The sequence below is a fragment of the Phlebotomus papatasi genome, chromosome 3 (genome assembly GCF_024763615.1).
Source record: "Phlebotomus papatasi isolate M1 chromosome 3, Ppap_2.1, whole genome shotgun sequence".
In the NCBI taxonomy this organism is placed as follows: domain Eukaryota; kingdom Metazoa; phylum Arthropoda; class Insecta; order Diptera; family Psychodidae; genus Phlebotomus; species Phlebotomus papatasi.
In genome coordinates, this window is record NC_077224.1 from 87,781,253 (window position 1) to 87,800,811 (window position 19,559).

The 19,559-nt window shown below is 34.6% G+C and overlaps 1 protein-coding gene across 3 annotated transcripts; it reads left to right on the forward strand.

Annotated features, from left to right (window-relative positions):
* Positions 1-3,604: 3,604 nt before the first annotated feature.
* Positions 3,605-18,584, forward strand: LOC129806232 (glutamate receptor ionotropic, kainate 2-like). 3 transcript variants are annotated; one of them, XM_055854662.1, is made up of 13 exons: positions 3,621-3,985; positions 4,109-4,284; positions 7,281-7,509; positions 7,581-8,152; positions 10,847-11,068; positions 11,124-11,327; positions 11,385-11,501; positions 11,561-11,805; positions 11,871-12,295; positions 14,510-14,625; positions 14,788-14,937; positions 17,739-17,888; positions 18,231-18,584. In XM_055854662.1, the coding sequence occupies exons 1-13, from the start codon at positions 3,901-3,903 to the stop codon at positions 18,477-18,479; spliced, it is 2,940 nt and encodes a 979-aa protein (XP_055710637.1). In that variant the 5' UTR covers positions 3,621-3,900; the 3' UTR covers positions 18,480-18,584. The 3 variants fall into 3 exon arrangements, with proteins under 3 accessions (XP_055710639.1, XP_055710637.1, XP_055710638.1); XM_055854664.1 differs by lacking the exon at positions 17,739-17,888 and having other exon boundaries at positions 3,605-3,985; XM_055854663.1 differs by lacking the exon at positions 14,788-14,937.
* The last annotated feature ends 975 nt before the right edge of the window (positions 18,585-19,559 follow it).

Genomic DNA, 19,559 nt, shown 5'->3' on the forward strand with positions numbered 1-19,559 from the left:
AAAATCAGAAATGTTTCTCATTTGGGAAATACAACATTTTTTCAATTTATTTCAATCACTTTTTAATGAAACTCTAAAAACAACAGTTCTATTAATACGCTTTGTTATACATTATGTCTATATAAATGCAGAATTATTGTTGTTTCAGAAAATTATTAGCCAAGACACATACCAAAAAGTAGTAAAGAATGGTATTAATGAGTTCTATTGCAAGTTTATCCTTCTTTTCAAATTCAAGAATAGACTTTCCGTGAGTTTTCCTCTCGATCTTTGCTATATTTTTAGTAAATAAATTTTGAGGGATAAAAAACAGAATGTAAAACATAGGAACGTCAATTGAAAGTTCTGACGTGTGGTGTCTCAGAAAAAATTATATTAAAAGAAGAAGTGAGGCACCTTTGAATAGACTTGAATGAAACCTTTGAATTAGACCTCATAATGATATAATTTAATTCAGCAAAACAATTGTGAAGCTAAATCATGATTAGACTCAGTTGCACTTAAAAATAGGAGAAAAAAACCCAATTTAAAGCTGCCCCACTTTAAAGGTGCCTTTCTTCCCACTAAAGATATTTTAATTTGTTACATAAAAAAACAAAAACATTGCAACAACTTGTGACATTGATTATCCGGTCATGTGTTTTTTGTAATCGAACATAAGCATAACTTGCAATGGAAGTCAAGTATGCAGTAGGAATATGAGACCAAAAAAGGGTGTCTCTATACTTATTTCAAAAGGAATATTTATTACTCAGATAGTTCACTTTTTTACTGTTATGTGGTTTGCGTCTTGGCTAACCTTTATTTTTTTTAATTAAATTTCGATGATCTATATGTTTTGATTCAGTTCTAAAAGTTTAAACTAAGGTAGAGGATCTTTTAGTCGGTTCCAAGTAAGTCACTCCGGGTTCTTTATGTCACTGGGTAGATTTACGTTCCTGAACAAGCTTTAATAAGCTTTACCAAACCCTAAAGTGAAAACTAGATCAAAAAATCGACGTTATTCATATCCATAATTAACAATGGGGCTGAGCTATTCTTCGCAGCTGATAGTGAAACGTTACGGAGACTATCTGTGACTTTCCATGCTTGTGTCAGATATATTGGTGGTCTTGATCCCCGTGATCACATCTCCGGGCATCATAACGTATCGGTGTGTTGTTATATCCCATCACTCCTCCGTCTGAGAGCGGTATCATTCCTTTTTCACTTGATTATCTCTGAGAGGCTACAATACTTAACTTCACTTTTGTAGGGGAATTCTGTAACAGTATGACAATGTCATATGACAAATTTGAAAATTTTTATGTAGCTAATTCGGGAAAATTTATTGAAAATCACAATCATAAAAGCTTCATAAAGCTCCTTGAAGTGGCCATACGATGCTTACTGGACTTTAGTGTTGTCCTACTTCAGAATTTTAGCAAGAAAATTTGCCATATGACATTGTCATATCGTTACAGAATTTCCCTACTGGTTCATGGAGCCTCTGCCAGAGTTCGGAGACTCTTGATAGAGCTAACTCGAATCAGCTTTCTCATATGCTCTTTATCAAGGGGATAGTAATGTTTAATTCACTTCTTCCAAGTTCCAGACTATCAATTGATGGAATAGCGGCATACTTTCAGTCTCAGTTTACTTTCACATTTTCATTTAACATTTCCTCCTTTTCTTCAAATATTGTTAGACTTTCTCACAATTTTCTTCTCTTTTCGAAACATTGTAAGAGGCTTGAACGCTATTTGTTTGTGATTAATAAATAATAGTAAAAATAAAAATAATTACAATCTTCCGGATGATGGAGCGGCATGCTTCCCCGTCAATTTCGCGATCTCTGCATAACTCGCGTTCGGATTCTTAAGATTTTTGTCTACTATTAATCTTCGCAATCTCTCGATCTTGTTGCAATAACTCAGTTAAAAATCAATATTTATTTATATTTTATATTCTAAAATCAATATATCAAGAATTCCACTAAAAGAAAACTGGAGTGAAATGATAACTTGTCGATGCTGTCTAATCGATAGTATCGATAATTCTGTATCTGTCAGATTAAGTGAATGACGTGGTTTTGAACGTTGAACAATTGATTGGATCGTTCTTAAAAGAATGTGACTCTTGATAAATATTTATTTTAACTACAGAATGTGCAGCTATCATTTCAAATTTTTAGAATCAACTATCGATACTATCGAAAAGAAGTTATGATGTCACCCATGATTAAATTCTTTTGAAACGACACAAAAAAAAATAAAATCCAACGCCAACTGTGACTAACTTCATGTCAAGCGTTGGCTATAATTTTTATTCGGCACCCTTTACGAAATTACCTTATCAGCTAACAGGAAATATTTAGTTTTTTTAATGTCAGATGCATAAGCCCTGAGAAATCTTGTCCATCTTGTATATTTTCTCAAAAAATATCTCTTCGAAAATCGGGTCCCAACAGCTGATGTTTCAGAATTTTGAAATGAAAATTTTAGGAAATAGTTAAAATGTTGTGCTTTTATAAGGTAATAGCTCGATTTAATGTCTGTTTTTGTTATGTTGAAAAACGATGTCAAGTAACTTTTTTAGTTTGTTTTTTTTAGTCTTCGTGACCCACGTAACCTTAGACATACTTTCGACTTAAGCCGAGAGGTGACTTAGTTAGTGAAATTTGATGACAATGAAGTCTCATTCCCATCCCATATTATTTCGAACATAATAACGCTAAGCCGCCTCTCGGTTAATCCTCAGGTATATCAAGGCCCTAAGCCCTTAAGTAAAATTTTAAGTGTATTAGCAAAAATTTCCTAATGATAAGTTAAAGGAATTAAAGGTTAATATCTTTAATAACAGTAAATGTTCCAAGTTCTCCTAAATATTCCAAGGCTTTAAAGTGTCTCGGGTTCATCTTTAAGGGTTAAAACAACTTTAAAAATTCAATTTCAGTTTTATTATTCTTAAGTTTGTCGTAGTTCACCTCAAACGCCTAAAGTATATTACAACTTCAATTACGCGAAGTGTATCTTAAAACTCGATTCACAGTTAGAAGGCTGATTTAAAGTTGTTTAAAGTCTTAAAGCTTAAAGAATGTATTTCAGAAAATATTTTTCAAAAAGAAATATCTTTCTTTTAAACAGTTATTACAGTGTTTTACTATCTTTGTTATCTGTTATTGAATTTCGCGACTTTTTAAGTGGATCTCAAGTCATTAAGCGACTCTTTGTTTGCAATTAGCTCTGTAATAAGCCATAAGGATAAAAAAGAACTCTTGCTGTCCTTAATCCAATTCAGCGATGTCAATAAAGTCTTTTAACTCATTATTTTTTGCATGGAATAAAAGAAAAGAAGAAAAACTGTGTAATAGCAATATAAGTCTCAATTAAATATTCTACATCAAACATTCAACTGGAATTAATTATTTAGCTCCAGGGGATCTTTTTAGTTTCAGGAAGAACGACAAAGTCTTGGGTGTCTCCTATCCATCTAATTAGTGCATCTCATTTGTATGCGGCATGAAGTTAACGTATTTTACAAGTGTACCGTGCAAATGCAATACGAGCTCTCCTGCACTTAATTTGTTGAAGTTTTCGGGTTTAAAAATAAATTCACGAGAGTCAGTTTGCTGGCAGCAATCTAAACATCAACTTGCACTTTTACCATCATCTCTTGCCATTTTATTTGACCCTTTTCGCATATTTTATTTGCTAAAAGATAATTTTCTAGTAAATCTTCTGGAAAGACTGGAAAGAAGTTGAAAAAAAAGGTGTAAATTACCGTCTCGAGTGACTCTTAAAACTTTTTTTTTGAGAATTAATTTAGCGCAATAATGGAGATTTTTTTGGGGTGAAAGTGAATGAATTATTTGGTGAATTCCTGATGTTTCTGTCGACATCGTAAAAATTCTGTGAACCCATGGATACCATGAGATTTTCCTGGATTTTCGCAGCATCATTCCTCATTCTCAGCACATTCGTCCATGGCGATAACATAAGAATTGGTAAAGAATAGAAATGGAGCCAAAAAGGTGTTTGAAAAGTCAACCATAAAATTCTTTTGCTGATTGTGCTTTCTTTTCTCACACCATCCTCCTCGCCTTTTGGCGGAAAACTGACAAAAAAAGGTGGATTGTTTGACACTGACCAGGAAGATTTACGGCTTGCCTTTGGGTATGCTGTGGACATTGCAAATACGGAAATCCTGGGAGCATCCAGTGATTTCCAATTGGAAGCTGCACAAGTTGAAGTACCCTTTGGCAATGAGTATTTAGTGTCAAAGAAACTCTGTCGTCTACTGAAGGTGAGTTCATTTTAATTTTAGAACACTCACTTAGCGTCCTAATTAATTTTCATAAAAGTGCGTGTATCAATTGATGAATATTATTTCTGGCAACAAACGCCAATAGAAATCCCGCAAGTTTATTTACCAAATATTTTCTGCATAATTATGTTGATTTTTCCTAAATCAAAATGTACACTCTGTCTGTCAATTTAATATTGACTAAAGTTAAAGTAGCAGCCCTAAGAGAAAATTACACTCTCCAAAATGAAGAAAATATAACACTTGTGATGAAATTAAGGGGCTGACAATTTGTTATTATTACGCCAAATTATTCAACCATTTATCACACAAATCCGTTTTTTTTTTAATTAAAATAAAATTAAAAGCAAGAAAATCGATAAAACAAAAATTATTTAGCCGAGACACATACCGCATAGAAGAAAATAGTAAATAGAAAAGTCCATGCTTATGCATTCAAATAATCTAGCGACCTTTTCACTATATTAAAAACCACTGAGATTACCAAAAAACGATGGCAAAACGTCACAGACTTTGCGAAGTGCTCGAACTCGTGACTTATATGCTATCCCTCTAAAGTACTTTCTCATCATTTACCGTTTACCGGTTCTCAACTGATTTGAAATTATGCATAAATCACTCAAAAATCCTCCAAAATAGTTTTAAGAGTAGTAGAATTGATTTTCGGACAAAAGTTACTTATCGATTCATAACCGATTCATCATCATCGATATCATTCGCGTTTTCCGACGGTTGATTCAAAGTATTATCAATTCCGGTAAACGTTGTGAGATGGGGCAGCTAAGAAAAAAAAATTTTTCCCAAAGCTTTCGGCTCAGACTCCAAGCCTTCCTCAGTGGCTGGGACCGGAAAGAGCACTTTTTAATTCGGGTTGTAAAAGATTCGATGAATAAAACAGTGCTTTTTCCGACCCCAGTCACTGAGGAAAGCTTGGAGTCTGAGCCGAAAGCTTTGGAAATTTTTTCTTCAGGACACAAAATATTTTGTTTAAGGACACAAAATATTTGCCTGAGTAATCTCCAAAACCGGTGGAAGCCAAAATCCCGAACGCTAAAACGTGTTGTTCACATGAAGTATAGAGGTAACTTTAAATTCACCTAAAACGTGGCACTCACACCGTAAGGATCACCGTGCAGCATCCGCTAGGCAGAGCATGCGTGAAAGCAGGTTCGCATAGGGGAGACCGAGGTAGATTTGACACCAAATGAAATTTTTTCGTTGCGCGTAATTTGTACAAAAATTGTTTGAATGACACTGATAAATACTTCAATGAATTGAATAGCAAGGGAAGTATATAATTCAAATAAAGTGTGGTTTCCTCAATATTCCTTCGAAGGCAAACTATATGATACCACTATCTAATAATATATACGGCTAATTCTACCTCGGTCTCTCCTAATAACTATGCTGAGAAAAGTGGTCCCGGGAGGTGGAAGATGAAAATTTTGAGAGCTAAAAAAATCGAGGGCTTATTATGCACAACTCTCTCTCTGTAGAGTTCGAGCAGTACTATGTTCAAGACAGTGTAAATGACTTTTTGATGTAAGTCTCAGCTACTAATAAAAATTTCGATCGCTCAGAATAAGAAACGAATAACTCGCAGTAGGAAAATTTAGCAAGAGAGCGATATAAAGCTGAGATTTTATGCAAAGTATATGATTTTTTAGATTTAAAATCTGTATAACTCATTATCTTTCAAGTATAATATTCACAAGGGTATAAAGAAGTATCCAAAAAACGAATAAAACGATTTTTGGAAAAAAAAAATTAGTTGTTCGACTTATATTCTGAGTCATCGATTTATAGAGAAAAGCGTACGGTTGTAGCTCAATTAAATACCTGTATTTTTCAGTTATTCTACTCGTAATTTCCTACATTCTCAATTTATTATGTATTTTTCGTACAAAAAAATAGAAGAAGGGTAAAAGGAAGCTTGGGCAAATCTCATATCTTAAAAGATATGAGATATGAGCTAAAGTGTATCGCTTTAAACACTTTTTATCATGTAATGTCTCATATTTTTAATTTAGTACTTTTTTTTACTTTCTTTAAATTCTAAAATATTTATATTTTAATAAAAATGACGCACAAATAATACAGAATTTTGAGAAATATTGAGCGATGTTTGTGTCTCGGCTAAAATCATTTTTACTGTTTTTTTGTTCACAGTTTGTTAAATTTTCGACCTTTTTCTTTTACTAATCTCTTTTGTGCTCCTTCTGGTAATAAAATGAAAGTAGAAAGTCTAGAATTCAATAAACAGTGAGCGAAAAAACTGGAAGCCCTATAAGTTGTGTGTGTCTTAGCTCAATCGTTCTCACAATTTCACATAATTTCTAAATCGTGCTTAGCAAGTTCAATAAAAAGAAAATTGTCTGAGAATTGAAATATAAATAAGCAAATCTGTGAGAAAAGATAAAGGTTTGACAGAAACCGTAAGGATCTAACTGTCAAATCTGCCAAAAGAACTGTATTATTCTGTCATTCTAGTATCTAATTCTGGTAATAAATTTAATTGAATTTAATTAAATACAGAAAAACGAAAAGAAATATGATAGTAAATACATTTTTAAAAAATATTCACAACAAAGTTTATAAAAATTAGTCCTAATAATTCATTGCGGTGAGATGGTATGTGTCTTAGCTAAAGGTTTTTAATTTTCGGATTTTCTTTCTATTACTAAAATATCTTAGTTTAAACTCTTTTATACCTTTCTATTTTTTTTAATTTCTGAATTTTATTTATTTTCCAATTATGTAAATTACTCCTGTTGTACTAAAAGTTTTACTTATCAGCCCCTTGGGTAACATTGAAATGAAATAACAAGATGATGAGTTTACTCTAAATTACCATTGCATGATGCTCCACCAATAAATAATTCATGAAGAATCACTGAGAAAGAGAAAATAAAAAAAAATAGGAAAATATAGGAGATAATCCTGGGAAAAACAACACAATATTTCCCCCAACATAGAGTGGTGTAGCTGCCATAATTGGACCACAATCTCCCGCCTCAGCTGTACATGTTCAGAGTATTTGCGATGCCAAGGAAATGCCCCACATTGAGACACGCTGGGAGCCCATCTCCAACACCGGCTTGCCCTCCCTCAACATCCATCCACATGCCCAGACGATGAGTCGCGTCATTGTGGACCTTGTTCGTGCCTTCGATTGGAAATCATTCACAATTGTCTATGAAAACGGTGAGTTTCACATGCAGTTGCATGCGACTGACTATCGATTGCATTAAATTTTGCACGATTTCTGCCCTTAGCGCCTTATCTCGTGGCTCTATCTGATCTCCTGAAGCTCTACGATCCTAAAGGACATACCATCACTGTTAGACAGCTAGACCTAGGCCTCCAGGACAACTACCGGGCAGTCCTGAGGAGAATCAAAGTTTCCGAAGAGAAAAATATCATCCTCCACTGTTCAGCAACAATTCTACCAGAAGTCCTGAAGCAGGCCCAGCAAGTGGGAATAATCACTGACCAACATCAGTTTATTATCACCTCACCAGACCTTCATACCCTTGACCTCGAACCCTACCAATACAGTGGAACAAACATCACTGGTATTCGTTTAATTGATCCTGAAGATCCAAGACTCGTCCAAGTGACCGATTTGTGGAAGAGCCTGCATGAAGAGCAGGGTCTGGAGCTACCAGAATCCCTACTGCCCAATAATATAAGGACAGAGGTAGCTCTGACTTTCGATAGTGTCCTAATCTTTGCAGATGCCTTAAATCAACTGCATGGGAATAAACAACTAAGCCCTGTCCCATTGAACTGTGACGATGGGGACACCTGGATCAGTGGATACAGCATTATCAACTACATGAAGACGGTAAGGGATACTCTCAAACCTTAACAGACACCTTTGGAATACCCAGCGAGCACAGTTAGTTGAAAAAAGCGGCGTTTTCATCATATTTTTGTTGAGTTGATTAGCAAAAATATGGTTAGCAGTTCTCGAAGAAAAAGTGCTAACCAAAAAAATTAATATTAAATTAATTAAAAAAATTAATTAAAAATTAATTTAATTAAAATTAAATTAAATTAATAATTAAAAATTAAAAGCTGAATTAAAATAAGTTAGAATTTGGTGCTCGCTGGGTAATTATGTCCCGAGATGTCTTTCAAGTTGGATTATAAATCTAATGGCTAGAGATATTAATTCTGAGCCTTCGATGACCCCAACATAAAGTCATTTGTAACCCAAAACCGTTACTTTTTGGATATTTTTCTTTATTAACAATCTTTTTTTTTGTTCAGGGAAAATATATTTAACTTTCTTGACAAGTTATTTCATTATAATTTAGGCCACGCCCCCTAAATTTGTTACAGATAGCAGAAGTCGAACCTACCAATTTCTTATAAGTATTTTACTAGTTTATAAGACCGACAATAAACTACACTCTAACAATATCAAACACGCCAAATTATTTTAAAAAAGGATCTAAACAAATTTACCTGTTAAAATATAGACCACGCCCCCTTTTCTATTATTTATTCCAATTACCAGTTTCGTTTCAATTGATTTCAACTTCAATTTGAATTTCAATTTATTAACATAACTGGTTTTCTCGTATTTTAGGACAGAATGTCCTTCCGGTGAGCGTCGGTGTATTGGGTGCAATCCAAAATAAAACACACAATCTACCAGAGCTTTCGACACATATCGTGTCTTCTTCAGTGGTTCTTTGGATATTTAGTCAAGTTTTGGTCTACTTTTTTACACATCAGTTGTTTGAAATTAGTTAGGAGCGAATTTCTTTTCTTTCTTTGTTACACAGCAAACGGCTTGGTACTTGGAACTGGTCTTCGGTTAGTGCTCTTGAGTTAACGCTCTTCCATGTTTTAGGAATAGTGGCCATCGCCGTCTTAACATTGACCTACCCCCAATGTAAAAACGATTGAAAAATTCTTCCAAATCTTGTATGAACGGTCTGCATTATTCGAAAAGAGTTTTCATAAAATAAGAGAAAAGCCAAAAAAAAAACGAGTGAGAAAATCAGATTGTAGTCCTTCCGGAATTTGCGACACTTATACTAGCTTCAGACCTAAAGCTTAGTCATATGGCATAATTGCTCTAATTTCTGATCAATCACAATTTTTTGGAAAAATATGACTTTGGATCGGATTATTAAAGATAAATGACTTATTATGCTCTCAAAAAGCAATAAAATTGCTCGCAATTTAGGATTTTCTGACCTTCGGAAACTGGACTAAACTTCTAGTATTAACCCTTTAAAGACGATTCGAACACCGGTGTCCCATAAAGAAAATAATTTTTCCTGACTACCTAAAGTTATTTTTTCTAATGTCTGTACATAATTGTAAAGTAGAAGGTTGAAGGAATCTAGAATGTTTTTTTGCAAGTCTATAGCTATTTGCTATATAGTAAATATTTAAGCTCAAAAATGGCGAATTTTTAAATTCTCAAATTCATAATTGATTTTATTTATTTTTTATACTTCCAATTTTTTTAACCAAAACCCTTTTGGCAATAAAAACTACAATACTCATACGTAATATTTTTCATTAAATCGAAAAATATTATTCATTGGTATTGTCAGAAAAAATATTTAAATTTTTGGGCTATTTTTGTCCCTATCGTTCATAGAAGCACAAAATACACCGAATCAGACTCTGTTGGACTTTCCAAGATTAGATGTAAAACTTATCATTGATTATTTTTCTCAGTTTAATTCTTTTTGTTGATTTTCATCCCGTAAAAAGTGTCTCGTCGTTAAAGGGTTAAGACCGCTTTATACTCAATAGATGATGACCCTCTTTTTGGGATTCGTAGGCTCAGCATACGCACTCTGAGCCTTCCAATGACACAGTGACTGTACCACAGATGGTGCCAGGGTGTCTTACCACTCACCCTGAAGCAGGTCAGGGAGGCAACCTTGAGATTGCAATAGGGGAGGGTTGCCAATGGCGAGGAGCGTAACGACGGTAACGACACGATCGCTACTTTGTCGTTGTCTGGCGGAAAAATCTTCTAGAAGACTCAGGCCGGCCCTAAACAACTTGAGTTGAAAATTTCATCAAATCAAAACAGTTTCTAACCGTTTTTAAACCGATAAAAATGCCTTTAATTGAAAACTCCAGTATGCAACCTTAATAGTGCTATACTGTTCTGAGGTGTGTCTGCATGCATTATCGACTTTTCTTAATATTGGTTCATGTCACGACTTTTTGGTGGTTTTAGAACACGGCCGAGGACTAGGGAAAACAGTCGAGGCAGGAACCAACACAAAGAAAAGTCGATTATTATCGAGACACTTTATTTGGTATTGCAATGTAATCATAACAATATGCCTCGTGTTAGAAGAATCTGCTGATCGTAGATCGCCCAGGAATGCCTTCACCGAAGTAAATGCTTCTTCCGTGTTCCTGAAGGTTTTTTGAAAAGTCGATAAAGTAGACGCACTTGAGAACAGTAAAGCGCTAAAAACATGTTCATTTTTCATTGGAATAGCACCATAAAGGCGGTTCTAGACACTACTTCGTACTCTTGTTCTCTTTTCAGTCCCACACGAAAGGCCTCACGAGAGATATTAAATTTGACCACAGAGGTCACAGAACTGACTTCCTCCTGGACATTGTGGAACTAGGATCAGCTGGACTTGACAAAGTCGCCGTGTGGAATTCTTCAGAAGGACTAGCTTCAGCAAGAACCACGGCTCCTTTAGATGCACTCGCTGACGATGGAAGCTTAAAGAACAGGACTTTTATCGTCCTTACAGCCTTAGTGAGTCTTTGAAAGTCAAAATCGATTTGCCTATTACTTTTAGGATTTTTTTCAGAGTCCTCCATATGGAATGCTCAAGCGATCTCCGAATAAACTTACGGGGAATGATCGTTTCGAAGGATTTGGTATTGATCTCATTCATGAACTCTCCTTGATGCTGGGCTTTAATTACATATTCCATCTGCAAGAAGATGGGGTTTATGGATCCAAAGGAGAAAATAATGAATGGAATGGGATGATTAAGGAACTCCTTGAATACGTAAGTTGAAAAATGTTTAGGTCTCTTCGTTAATTAATTTGCAATTTTAATTTTTAGAGGGCAGATTTGGCCATCACGGATTTGACAATCACTGCAGATCGCGAAGGAGCAGTGGACTTTACCATGCCTTTTATGAACCTTGGGATTTCCATCCTTTACCGAAAGCCTACAAAGGTTTATCTTGAACTCATTATCTAGGATAGTCCTGTGATTTATTTTTCTTTAAATTTCAGCTTGCTCCATCTCTTTTCTCCTTCATGAGCCCCTTCAGCACTGAGGTCTGGCTTTATTTGGGTTTTGGCTACTTGGGTGTCTCAGTCTGCCTCTTCATCCTAGGCAGAATCTCACCCGGTGAATGGGATAATCCCTATCCCTGCGTGGAAGAGCCTGAGTTCCTTGAGAATCAATTCAGCTTCCGGAATGCCCTTTGGTTCACAATTGGTGCACTTCTGCAGCAAGGAACAGAATTGGCAGCTAAGTAAGTCTCATATTAAACTTTTTCCTTTTCCTCTGATTAATCATCCTCAATCCGCCTACCAAAAGAGCCCCATCAACACGGGCTGTTGCGTCAATCTGGTGGTTCTTTACCCTCATCATGGTATCATCGTACACGGCAAATCTGGCTGCTTTTCTCACCGTTGAATCCCTTTCTCCCACAATTGGTAGTGCTGAGGATCTAGCAAATGCCAATGGTGCGGTTAAGTACGGTGCCAAGAGGGACGGGAGTACTTTCAATTTCTTCAAGGATGCCGAATATCCGACATACCAGAAAATGTACGAGTACATGAAGGAGAATCCCGATCTGTTGACATCATCTAATCCAGAGGGATTGGCACGTGTTAAATCCGACAATTATGCCTTCCTCATGGAATCCACCTCCATTGAGTACATCATTGAACGCGAATGCGATGTAACACAAGTCAATGGCTTATTGGATGATAAGGGTTATGGCATTGCCATGAGAAAGAGTAAGTTCCTAATGCTTTGCCTTTTAGCAAAAAGTATTCTAAGGTAAAGTACCCTCTAGTCGGCCGGTTTCTCAACTCGGCCAGTTGAATTATTTAACCAAATTTTTAACGTTTTATAGTCAATTTCTATGAAATTTTCACTGATTTACTTTATATATAATATAGTACACCTTCTAATGTTAAATCGGTAAGACCATAACAAATCTAAGTAAATTGAATAAATAGTCGCACTGGCCGAGTTGAGAAACCGGCCGACTAGAGGGTACTTTACCTTATACTTCTCTTTTTACTATTGGAATTCAAATTGGGAAGTATAAATGAGATTAGAGACACCGCTGTGAATCATATAAATTATGGGATATTTTATAGCCAGGTGTTATGTGTCTTAGCTAGGCGGTATGTGTCTTAGATCGGAGTATTCAAGATCTGTTGTGCTATTCGAGTGAAAAATGAAAAGAGGAAATCTTGAAAATGCGTAAGAATGACTGTTCTCGTCGACTTTTCTTAGTGTTGGTTCTTGTCACGACTATTTGATGGTTTTGGAATACGACCAGGACTGGGGAAAAGAGTCGAGGCAGGAACCAATACAGAGGAAAGTCGATAACGCAGAAGCACATGAAAACACTAATTTTTCCAGGATTCAAGGTTTCTCCTTTTTATTTTTTCATTACGGAATAACACTATTAACCGCTATTGTGTCTGCATATAGGAAACTAGCTAAGACACATAGCAAAACTCATAAAAAAATATAGTAAACTCAATACAACAATCTTAACATGAATTCGGTTTTTCTTCCCTACCTCATTCTAAATGTTTTAATTTTTACTTTACGAAGCTTAATATAGTTTTTATAGGTTTCTGGTATATGCCTTGGCTAACCATTTTCTAGTTGGAAAATTTAGATTTTAATGGATTCTGATTTTAGCATAATAATGATTAAATTATCTTTACAATTATAAGCTAAGACGTAATAATCCCTAATCTTTCCGTACAGAAGTAGATCTTGAAAAATTCGAAAACCTATGTGAAGATCCAAAAAAAGACTTTCTTTCTTACTTCTTAATACTTTCGCAAGGTGGCGGAAGTTACATTCCGTTCGAATTTCGAAGTGCTCAAGTGTCAAAATGTGACGTTCTTCACATTGTTGTGAAGAAGAAAACAGAACAATGACGTTTACTGTTCTTGCCCCAGTATTTAATCACTGAATAACTCGTTTGCCAGCTTTTTGTGATATTTGATACATTTTCCCTACCTTGTTCGAAAATTTAGCATGACAATTCGAAATTGAATTTGAATTCATCGAACTTCAACAACTTTTTGTGCAAATAGAGTTCCATTTACCTTTTATCCAAGACACTATTGGAGAATCAAACTCTACTTCTGTTTGGGCTCAATAGAAGGTATGTTTTTATAGGTTTCTGGTGTGTGTCTTGGATAATTCTTTTCCATTTTGAAGGAAACCTCGAAGAATTTTACATTTCTAATATGTTATTGTCAATCCTTATGGCCCTGGCACACTTTCTAGATCAGAAAATTTCCATCAAACCAAAATTCACATATCTTTCTTTCTCACTCGTTTTGCATATGTCTATCTCATTCTTTCGTGCTCAAAATTAGATTGAACTAAATTTGATTTGATCTGATGTTCAAAAGAAGAAGAAGAGTCCGAAAAGCTGGGATAAACATATGGGATAAACTTTTGATTACAAGAAATTTTCCTGATTTAAAACGTTTGCCGCAACCATGAAGAAATTGAAAATTAAATTAAATTTAAGATCGAAAACACTGAGTTAATTAAACCTAAAGTTTCAAGATTAGGTTAAGTTTAAGATTTCACTCAAAATTGAGAAATTATTTTAAATATATAAAACAGTTTAAAGTCTTAAATACCAGAGTCATACTCATAGTTCAGAACTCGTTTACGAAATTTAAATTTAATTTTGTATAGTGTACAATTTAAGAAATTTTTGATTTGCAAACCTTTTTTCAGGATTGAGTGTAAAATTCTTATATTCCATTTGAAAATATTCGTGCTATTTTTAAATTATTCTGGGTTTATTTTAACACAATCAGGGCTTACTTTTGCATTCTTTCGGCTAATTTTAAATCTATAAGGGGTAATTTTAAGTATGGCTTGTTAATTTTAAACGTTTTAAACTGTTCTTCTTTCTGTCACAGATATTTCTATCATAATTTACAATCTTTTATCCTCAGATTCTCCATATCGCAATGCTTTAAGTGCAGCAGTTCTCAAATTACAAGAACAGGGAAAACTCACTGTCCTCAAGATAAAGTGGTGGAAGGAGAAACATGGTGGCGGTGCATGTTTGGTAAGAATATTAAAAACTTTTCTGTGAAATCTCTCACGTACCCCTCCTTGCAATCCTTCTATCTCAAAAAATACAAAATAATCTCGCGTTATTCAATACCCATTCCGGAATTTCTTTTTATCTCTCTGTTTTTCTTATTTATTGCTTTTCAATGGGTAAAAGGCCGCTAGTGAAGATGGTGGTGCACTTGCTTTGGGAATTGAAAATGTGGGTGGTGTCTTTTTGCTCCTGTTCATTGGCTGCGTGGCAGCTGTTGTCATCTGTCTCTTGGAATGTCTTTTTGATATCAAAGCACGCGCCAAAGAGCTCAAGGTTCGTGATGATTCTCCCAAAGGAATCTCCCATTCCCTTTACTTCAATCTCCCTGACTTTTTTGTCATTCCCTTTCATGCAACAAGATACAGAGAACTTGTGTGTTATCCATTTCAAATGCTACATCATCATCTCTATGAGAAAACTATTTCACGAACAAATCCCTCATTGCATTTCAATTGCTTTTCCCTGGAATTTTTGCACTTTTGAACAGAATGCCAATGTCTTCCGTTCTTTTTGGACAGAAAATTCTGCAAGAGGACAATGCCCCTTCCTTGATTTTTCAGCTGTGATTCTTTCATAATAATAATTGTGGCACAACGTTTCATAGAGGAACCTAGGCCTTCATTCAAGGGGAATTTGGAACATACATTAACATTTTTTCTTATACGGGATGAGATTGCCAGTCCGTAAAGGGGATTCGAACCCGTCCGAAACTTGACCCATTGAGTGTCCTAATTCTTTCATAACAATCATGAAAATTCTGGCACTTTTGAGCTGATAGGGTAGCGGCATTACTTATGGCCAAATTAAGGACATATTTGCTCACAGCTTCTTTTCTTTTTGACCAATTAAGATAAAATTTTAACTATAATCTCTTAAAAGTACCTCCTTTCCATATATCCCAGTGAATTTATTAGGAAATTCCCTTAAGCCTCAGAAAAAGTATGAATTTTCCAAAAATATAAAATTCATAACTTGTGGCCACTTTTACTGACTTATGGCCGCTTGTGGAATGACTTGTGGCCATAATGTAAAATGATGCAAAACAAACTTATAAATAAAATATTTTAAGTGCAAAAGAAAAGAAAAAGATTTTAGGTAGTTTCATAAATTTTTATTATTTTTTTCTTAAGTTTTTGTAGTTCTTATTCATGATTGTAGCATTGCACTATTAATTGCTTCTCATCCTTCTATTCACTCATGGCCCACAATCCGTTTTTCATAATGAAAAATGCATATTTGACTGCATGAAAAACCCATCTCATAATACCCTCTGTCTCCTTTTGTAAGGGCATTGCGAAAGCCTTCGTGGTCTGATATTTCTTCCGGATCCTTTCCGGAGATTTTAATGAGGAGAGTTGTGTGAGGAATATGATACCCTTGAAATACTTTGGTCGCGATCATTGCATTGTCAATGCCTCTTAATGCCTGTGAGTTGAATTGAATATTGAGGCTCTTTTTAGTTTCTTTATATTTTTTTACTGGTATCATTGTCCTAAAAGAGTGAAAAAGAAAAGTCAGGTTATCTGTAACAAAATACAAATTCATGAGATAAATCTACAACTCTCGAGGAATCTTGAAATCAGATTTTACACCACATTTATTTATAAACAATTTTATATTGCAATTTCTTTACTTACCTTAAATTTCATTAAATGTTTGCCAGAAAACACCGAACTATTGAATAAGAACAATACAATTGACAACTCTCCAAATCAAAATAGTGTCACATATGGTATGAGGGCGCCACACGTCAAATACCCTGGCCACAAGTCCGTAATCCTATCAATTTGGTCATAACTTATGGCCTCATATTAATTTTATATTTGTTGTTTAAAAATTTATCAAAATTTAATAGTAAAAGAACATATAGTTATTAAGGAAAGAAGTTTTGAAAAATAGTTCTAAATATTTTCAATTGAAGATACAATATTTAGTTGTTAAAATTTTTGAGATCATTAGTAAATTTCTTAACGATTTGACGTATTTTTAATCGTAATCCGCATCAGTAAAATATTTTCCCTTAATTGATTATTATTGTACCGAAATATTAAAGTAAATCAATTTAAAATTTTCATTTAATGATAGCACATCAAATATTGGTAATTTTGTGGTTCTTTGAAATCATTTTGTGAGAAAAAATTGAAGATTTCTGCGAAGAGGCCACAAGTATAGACTGGCCATAAGTAATGCCACCATCCTATACTCTTCTCCGCCTGTAATGTAGGCAAAACCATTTTAGCCATTTTATGATACTCAGGTGATCACAGTTTCGATTCTACTGAACCAATTTGATTTGTTGCAAAAAAAAAGTTAACGGTCTTGATATGACCTACAATTCTTAGGAACAAATAAAGTTTGTAGAACCAAAACCAGGAGCGCTGTAGTCTCATGAACATCAGAAAACATGGAAAAATTGCATTTTGGTTTTACAAACTTTAAACAAAAATATAGGGGATGTTTCTCAGACTTCGCACATACTTTGGCTTCGAACACTTCATATATTTATCATATTCTTTTAAGACTAGTTATTAAAATATTGCCATAGGTAGGATTCATTAAAGAAATATGTGAAAAATATAAAGTGTTCCAAGCCAGCATGTGTGCAAAGCCAAAACCAAAAAGGATTTTTCATCATATGAAATTTTGAATGTTACTGGTCATATTTTGCATATCAACAACTTTTTTGTAGAATATTTTATTTACCCTAATACAAGGGATCGTCTGAAAATCAAGCATTCACCATTATTTTGCTAAATATTTTATCAATTTCTTTAATTTTTTAATATAGTCTAGACACACTTAAGGCCTTTCCAGAATACACATAAACTTAAAAATCTATCGAGTTGTTTTCGAGATATATCATTTTGAAGATTTTTTTTTGCGAAAAATCAAGATATGATAAATACAAGGTGGACAAAGATTGATCCAGTTGGCTCACAAAAAAATTTCCAAATGAAAGAATCACAGTTCAAACAAGCCTATTATTCGTTTTGTGAATGTAATCCCACTTCTGAAATGTGTGACCCTCAAAATTCCTGTCCATCTTTTCTTCCCTATCTTTTCTTGTGAGCCAGAGAGGCAGCCTTGATGGAAAACCCAAGGATTTAGACATGGCCAATGTTGGTGGAGTTTTTCTAGTTCTTCTAATTGGCGTATCATTGGCTTTCTGGTACGGATGCTGTGAATTTATCATCACGACGGTAAGACGAGCAAAACAGCATCGTGTAAGTATGAGAAATTTTTCTAAAAAGACAACCCTTCCCACTAAAGAAAACTCAGTCAAACTCAATAAACCCTCCAAATGGCAAAGCATTTTTCTCGCCGCATTTTCCTCCCATGCTAAAAACGCTTTTCCCGAATGATTTTGTCACCAAAACCTCAAGAAAAACTCTATGACTGAGAGTGTTATAAATGGGACAAATTTCTGGCTTGTTTTTTTTTGTGTGTACTGGTCCAAGGATACGACAAGAGATAAATCAGTTGGAATTTGATTCACTTACCAACAGAAACTTTGGTATTTTTTTTTATCTTTTTCCTATTGCCCCCACGATGGGTAAAATTTTTAGGTATCCTTCCGTGAAGAATTCATCGAAGAGATAAAATTTGTTGGAAAGTGTCACGGAAACACCAAAATAGTTCGGCATCGGAAGAGTTCATCATCGAATTCCAAGTTGTCAGAATCTTCAGATCAAATTGAACGCGGATCTACACATTCACGCTCCACCAATGGCAAAAATGCATCCAGAAATATAACTGATGTTCCGGATATGATCATCACAGCATCCAATGGACATCCACCAAAGAAGGAAAAATGAGAGCACATCAGAAGAAAAGAAACTTTTAAGTTGAAATAAATAAACTTGTGGCATACATTTTGACTAATGACATCCAATTATGAGAATAAATTTGTCACGGATTCACGAGTGCAACATTTTATTCTTCTCACATTGGAAGCTTTAAATGCATTTTCTGTTGATTGTGGGTGTTTATGACTCTCTCAAAATTCGACTCGTCTTATTAGAAGCGCCTCGTGAGAGAAATATTCTGAGACATTTTAAATATACATTTTTAAGAGTTGGATACATTACATTACCACGAATTGTCTACACTACATATTAGTCAAAAGGTAAAGTATCACGAAATAAACAGAATCAATTTTATTTACTGTACAACGTTACTAATCTCGTATGACATACCACGGTATCTTAGTTGAAAATTCGAAATACAGTGCCAGGTCTCTTATTTGGATCGGAGTTATTCGGATGATAGGGTAAGTGTGCCAAATTTCGGCATAATTGCATGCAAGCGTCAAAGTCTCGAGTTTGAAATGTAATATTTTAAATTCAAATTGATTTTTTTTATTCTTTCTTTTGTAAGAGTGTTGCTTGGAACCTTGTAAAGAGTTTACCGTCTTTATTTACTCTAAAATCATTCTTAATACATTTTAAAATGAATAAAAATATAGACATAGCTTTGGTGCCCTATTTCGGCCACCTTCATTCTCATAGTTCCTTGCACTTCGGGAATTCTTCCAGTGCCTTTTTCACGTCATCTCGTTTGTCGAAGCTACATTTTTTGTTATTCTTTTGCATTGTATAATCTCTAGAGTACGTAAAATCTAAAAGTTCATGGAAATTCGAGGAAAAAAAAAGGTGGCCGAAATTGCAAGCTGGCCGGAATTTGGCACACTTAATCGGCTAACGGTATCCTTCAATGATTGTCAGGTATATCTTCGGTTTGAGTCGCCGAGACCATATAACGCCCCACAGAAACGTTTTCATAGGTTGTGATCAGGAGGGGAATTCTGTAACGATATGACAATGTCATATGATAAATTTAGAAATTTTCATGTGGTAAATTCGGAACAATTAATCGAAAATCAGATTCATATCAGT